The 5109-nt window shown below is 50.5% G+C and overlaps 1 protein-coding gene across 1 annotated transcript; it reads left to right on the top strand.

Annotated features, from left to right (window-relative positions):
• The first annotated feature begins 951 nt into the window (after positions 1-951).
• LOC148562859 (uncharacterized) lies at positions 952-2763 on the top strand. Its single transcript, XM_088491027.1, has 2 exons — positions 952-1485; positions 1786-2763. Exons 1-2 carry the CDS (start codon positions 952-954, stop codon positions 2761-2763), a joined length of 1512 nt encoding a protein of 503 aa, XP_088347153.1.
• Positions 2764-5109: the final 2346 nt, after the last annotated feature.

The raw sequence follows: 5109 nt of genomic DNA, 5'->3' as shown, positions 1-5109 counted from the left end.
CTGTTACGGATCCAACCTATGGGCCCTCACCCGGAATGGTCTCCGAACCCGGCTATCCGAGTTCAACCTGTTCCATCTATCTAGAAGGCTCGGAACCGGCCCACCAAAGCTTGTAACCAACAATCAAATTCAAATACCTCCCTTATCTTAACCAGATAAAGATAAGATAAGATAATTACCATCACCTATATAAAGGGGAGCCCCAGGCCCCCTCAGGTATGTCATTCACTCTACACACCTTATACCTCTCACATCCATTCTGACTTGAGCATCGGAGTGTCTTTGTAGGTACCACCCCCATTGCTCTAGTCAAATAATCCGGCATCCGCCTCGACCGGTAAGTTTTCGATCCATCTCTCCACCCGTACAGAGGACATCTTGTACATTGGCGCCGTCTGTGGGGACTTGCAACGTTGGGATGGAATGGCACATGAATTCGAAGAACAATCCCCAAGCCACCACGATAACTCTCGAACGAGAAACCCGACTCCCGAACATCAAGAAGCTACACCCCATGGAAGAATAACAAGCGCTATTCGCCAGACTACTCCAGTGTAGAACAAAGAAAGCAGCCCCATCATCGTCGGGACACGACACCCCGAAAATCTAGGAGAAAAAGCAGCTCAGATAATCCAAGACCTCTACCTCATAGTACAAGAACTCGAGGGCCGAGTTACAACCAAGGAAAAACACAACGCCGAAAACAGAAGTCACGCAACCTCCAGGTCAAGATCTCTCCATGAAATCAGGCACGACAGATCGCCAGAACGGCGACACGGTAAGAGGTACAATCGCAGCGCCTCCCGCGACCACGGACACGACAGGTCGCCAGAACGGCGACACGGCAAGAGGTACGACTGCATCATCTCACGCGATCTAGCTCATCAACATGGCACGGTCGACGACCGACGACATCGAGAGGCCAAACGCACGAGAAGCGACCACGTGATAATGGGAGCCACTCCCTTCACTGAAAGAATCCTGAAAGCAAAACTCCCTAAAGGCTTCACCAAACCCATGGATATGAAGTACGACGGAACTAAGGACCCCCAGGAGCACCTAACAGCCTTCGAGGCCAGAATGAACCTCGAAGGGGCCGCCGATGCGGTCAGATGTAGGGCCTTCCCGGTAACCCTAGCCGGGCCAGCGAATAAATGGTTCAACGCCCTCCCTAATTGGTCCATAACTGGCTTCCACGACATCTCACAAAAGTTCATGGCCCAATTCACCACTAGAATCACCAAAGCTAAACACCCCATAAGTTTATTAGGAATCACCCAGAGACAAGACGAGTCCACAAGAAAATACCTCGATTGTTTCAACGACAGGTGTTTAATGGTCGACGGACTCACGGACTCAGTCGCAAGCCTTGGCCTAACAAACGGGCTCATGAATGAAGACTTTCAAAAACACCTCACTACCAAACCAGTATGGACGATGCACGAGATCCAGAGCATCGCAAAGGAATACATAAACGACGAGGAAGTAAGCCAAGTCGTAGTCGCCAATAAACGGTAGCACGGCGGCACACAACACGGCGGCATGGCACCTCGACATAACCCCCCACCAAGAGAAAACCAGAAAGAACACCCCAAACCAGCAAACATAAACCGACCCCCCAGAGTCGAAAAATTCTCTAACTAAACACCTCTGACGTCCCCGATCACCGAGATATACCACCAAATAGAGGATCGAGGTATTCTCTCGAAGGACCGACAACTTAAGGAAAGAACAGGCGGCAACAAGATCCTATACTGCGACTACCACTGAGGATACCGACACAAGACACAAGACTGCTTCGACCTAAAAGCCGCCCTCGAGCAAGCCATTCGAGACGACAAACTCCCTGAGTTCGCCAAAATCATAAGGGAACCAAGACGTGCGGAAAAAGAGAGATCACCAGAAAGAGAAGGACGTAACCTAAGAACACAAAGACAAGCCCCCAGAGAAAGCCCTGAAATAGATCCGACCATCATCGTAAACGTCATCACGGGCAAAGACACCTTGGGAAAATCAAAATCAGCACTAAAGAAGGATCTCAAGGTCCTGGCCGTCAGACACCAAAACCCAACTGCCACCACCAATAGAGCAATAACATTCTCCCCCGAGGATTGCCACCACGGCACCTCGGCAGAAGACGCCCCCTTCGTCATCTCAGCAAAAATTGGAACCGGGCTAGTCAGAAGAATATTGGTTGACACGGGAGCAGACTCCAACATCCTCTTCAGAGGAGCTTTTGACAAGCTCGGACTCCGCAACGACAACCACCAGACACACCGCAATGGAGTAACCGGACTCGGAGACAACTTTCTCAAGCCGGGCGGTTCCATCATCCTTCCCCTTACCATAGGGACGAAAAACCAGAGGAAGACAATTCTGTCCGAGTTCGTGGTCCTCAAGGACTCTACCGCTTACAACGTCATCTTCGGAAGAAAAATAATCAACGACCTCTCCACCGTTATCTTCACCAAATACCTTCTAATGACGTTTATGGCAGAAGATGACTTCATCGGAACCATCCACGGAGACCGAGAAACTGTGGTAGAATGTGACAACAGCTGCCTAGCCTTACGGAAGAGATCCCGGGATGCGGCTGGCATATTTCTAGCCGACCTGGACGCCCGACAAGACGGACATCCCAGACCGAAACCAGAAGGAGACATGGAGAAACTGCAAATAGGGCAGACCAAGAAAGAATACACCTTCATCAACCGGAACCTCCCTTACGACCTCAAAGAAGATCTCTCGTGCCTCTTGAGATGAAGCAGAGACCTGTTTGCATTCACGCCCGCTGACATGCCAGGGAGATCCCGATCTGATGTCCCACCGACTGGCAGTAGATCCAAAGGACAAACCCGTGGCACAAAGGAGACGAAAGATGTCCTCCAACCGGGCTTCCGAAGTCAAGAAACAGGTTGAAGCCCTCCTCGAAGCAAGCTTCATCAGAGAACTACCCTACGCGACCTGGCTGGCTAACGTCGTGCTAGTCAAAAAAGCTAATGGAAGTGGCGAATGTGCGTCGACTAAACAGACTTAAACAAAGCCTGTCCAAAAGACGTCTTCCCCGTGCCAAATATCGACGAGTTGGTGGACGCCGCATCCGGTCACCAATATCTCAGCTTCATGGACGCATACTCTGGGTACAACCAGATACCCATGCACTGGCCCGACGAAGAGAAAACGGCCTTCATCACCCCGACGGCACATACTGTTACACAGTCATGCCCTTCGGCCTAAAAAATGCCGGAGCCACTTACCAAAGGCTCGCCAACAAGATCTTCCGAAGCTTGTCAGGGACCAAGCTCGAAATCTACATAGATGACATGCTCGCCAAAACCGAATCTGGCGAGCAACTCATCGGCGACCTCGAGTTTGCAATGAACACCTTAAGGAAACACCGAATGCGCCTCAACCTAACAAAATGCGCCTTTGGCATAGAAGCAGGAAAATTCCTCGGTTTCATGATCACTCAATGCAAGGTCGAGGCAAACCCAGAAAAATGTAGAGCCATCCTCGAAATGACAAGCCCAAAAAACCTCAAAGATATCCAGAAACTCACCGGCCGGCTAACTGCATTATCCCGGTTTCTCTGTGCGTCGGCCCAAAAGGCAATTCCTTTCTTCAAACTCATAAAGAAAGGAACCCTTTCCAATGGGAAGCAGAACGCGAAAAGGCATTCCGACACTTCAAGAAAGTCCTCGCGGAACCCCTGATTCTCGCCAAGCCTAAAACCGGAGAGACTCTCTTCCTATACCTATCTGTAACAGAGGAAGCACTCGCAGCAGCACTTGTCCGAGAAGACAAAAATAATGCCCAACAACCCATCTATTTCATAAGCAAAGTCTTACAAGACACGGAATCACGCTACTCACACCTCGAGAAACTCGCCTTCGCACTCCTCACTGCATCCCGACGCCTCCGACAATACTTTCAGACCCACCCCATTACGGTCTGAACCGACCAAGCGGTCAGGCAAGTCCTACAAAAGCCCGACCTAGCGGGGAGGATTCTAGAATGGTCCATCAAACTATCCCAATTCCAAATTAAGTTCGAACCTCGGAATGCGATCAAAGAGTAGGCTATGGCAGACTTCATCGCCGAGATGACGCTAGGGATCCCCGCCTTCAAAACCTGGAAGTTACACGTAGACGGCTCATCTAACACCACCTCCGGCGGAGCCGAGGTGATCCTGGAAAACCAAAACGGGATCGTGATCGAATAATCCGTCTGATACGAATTCTCGATCTCCAATAACCAAGCAGAATACGAGGCCCTACTGGCCAGACTGACGATAGCCAGGGAAGTCGGAACAAAGGTTTTGGAGGTTTGCAGCATCTCCCAGGTAGTCAGCTCCCAAATCAACGGAGACTTCCAAACAAGAGACCCTTTCCTCCAGCAATACTTAACTAAAGTAAGAGAGCTAATTCGGGACTTCGACCAAGTAACCATCCAACACCTCCCCAGAGAATGAAACGCAAGGGCGGATCTACTCTCAAAATTGGCCAGCACAAAACCGGGGCAAGGAAACTGGTCGCTAATTCAAGAAGTCAACAGAACGCCATCTATATCAACCACAACTAACACCGTTCTACCGGCTTCCAACCGAGAATCGTGGACCTCTCTTATCCTACAATACCACCTTAATGGAACACTACCCGAGGACCATAGGGAACCAAATCGGATAAAATGAAAAGCCGCCAACTACACAGTCGTAGCAGGACGACTATACAAACGAGGGTTCTCGCAATCCCTACTCAAATGTGTCGAACCCGGGGACACCGAGTACATACTCTGCGAAATCCATGAAGGCTGCTGCGGTCATCACGTCGGAAGCAAAACCCTAGCCCAAAAGGTTATCCGGGCCGGATACTTCTGGCCCTCGGTTATTAAAGACTCAATGCAGCTGGTAAAGAACTGCAATAAATGCCAAATACACACCGACTTCCACCAAGCCGCCCCACACCAGCTTAACGTCATAACGGCGGATCGGCCATTCGGGACATGGGGTGTCGACCTCGTAGGCCCATTTCCCACGGCACACGGACAACTCCGGTATCTTATCGTCAGCATAGACTACTACACTAAATGGATCGAGGCCGAGCCCTTGGC

This window comes from Arachis ipaensis, chromosome B6, assembly GCF_059453495.1.
Source record: "Arachis ipaensis isolate K30076 ecotype BB chromosome B6, ASM5945349v1, whole genome shotgun sequence".
Taxonomy (NCBI): Eukaryota; Viridiplantae; Streptophyta; class Magnoliopsida; order Fabales; family Fabaceae; genus Arachis; species Arachis ipaensis.
Note: the sequence above shows the minus strand (reverse complement) of the source record. Positions and strands in the feature narration are given on the sequence as shown.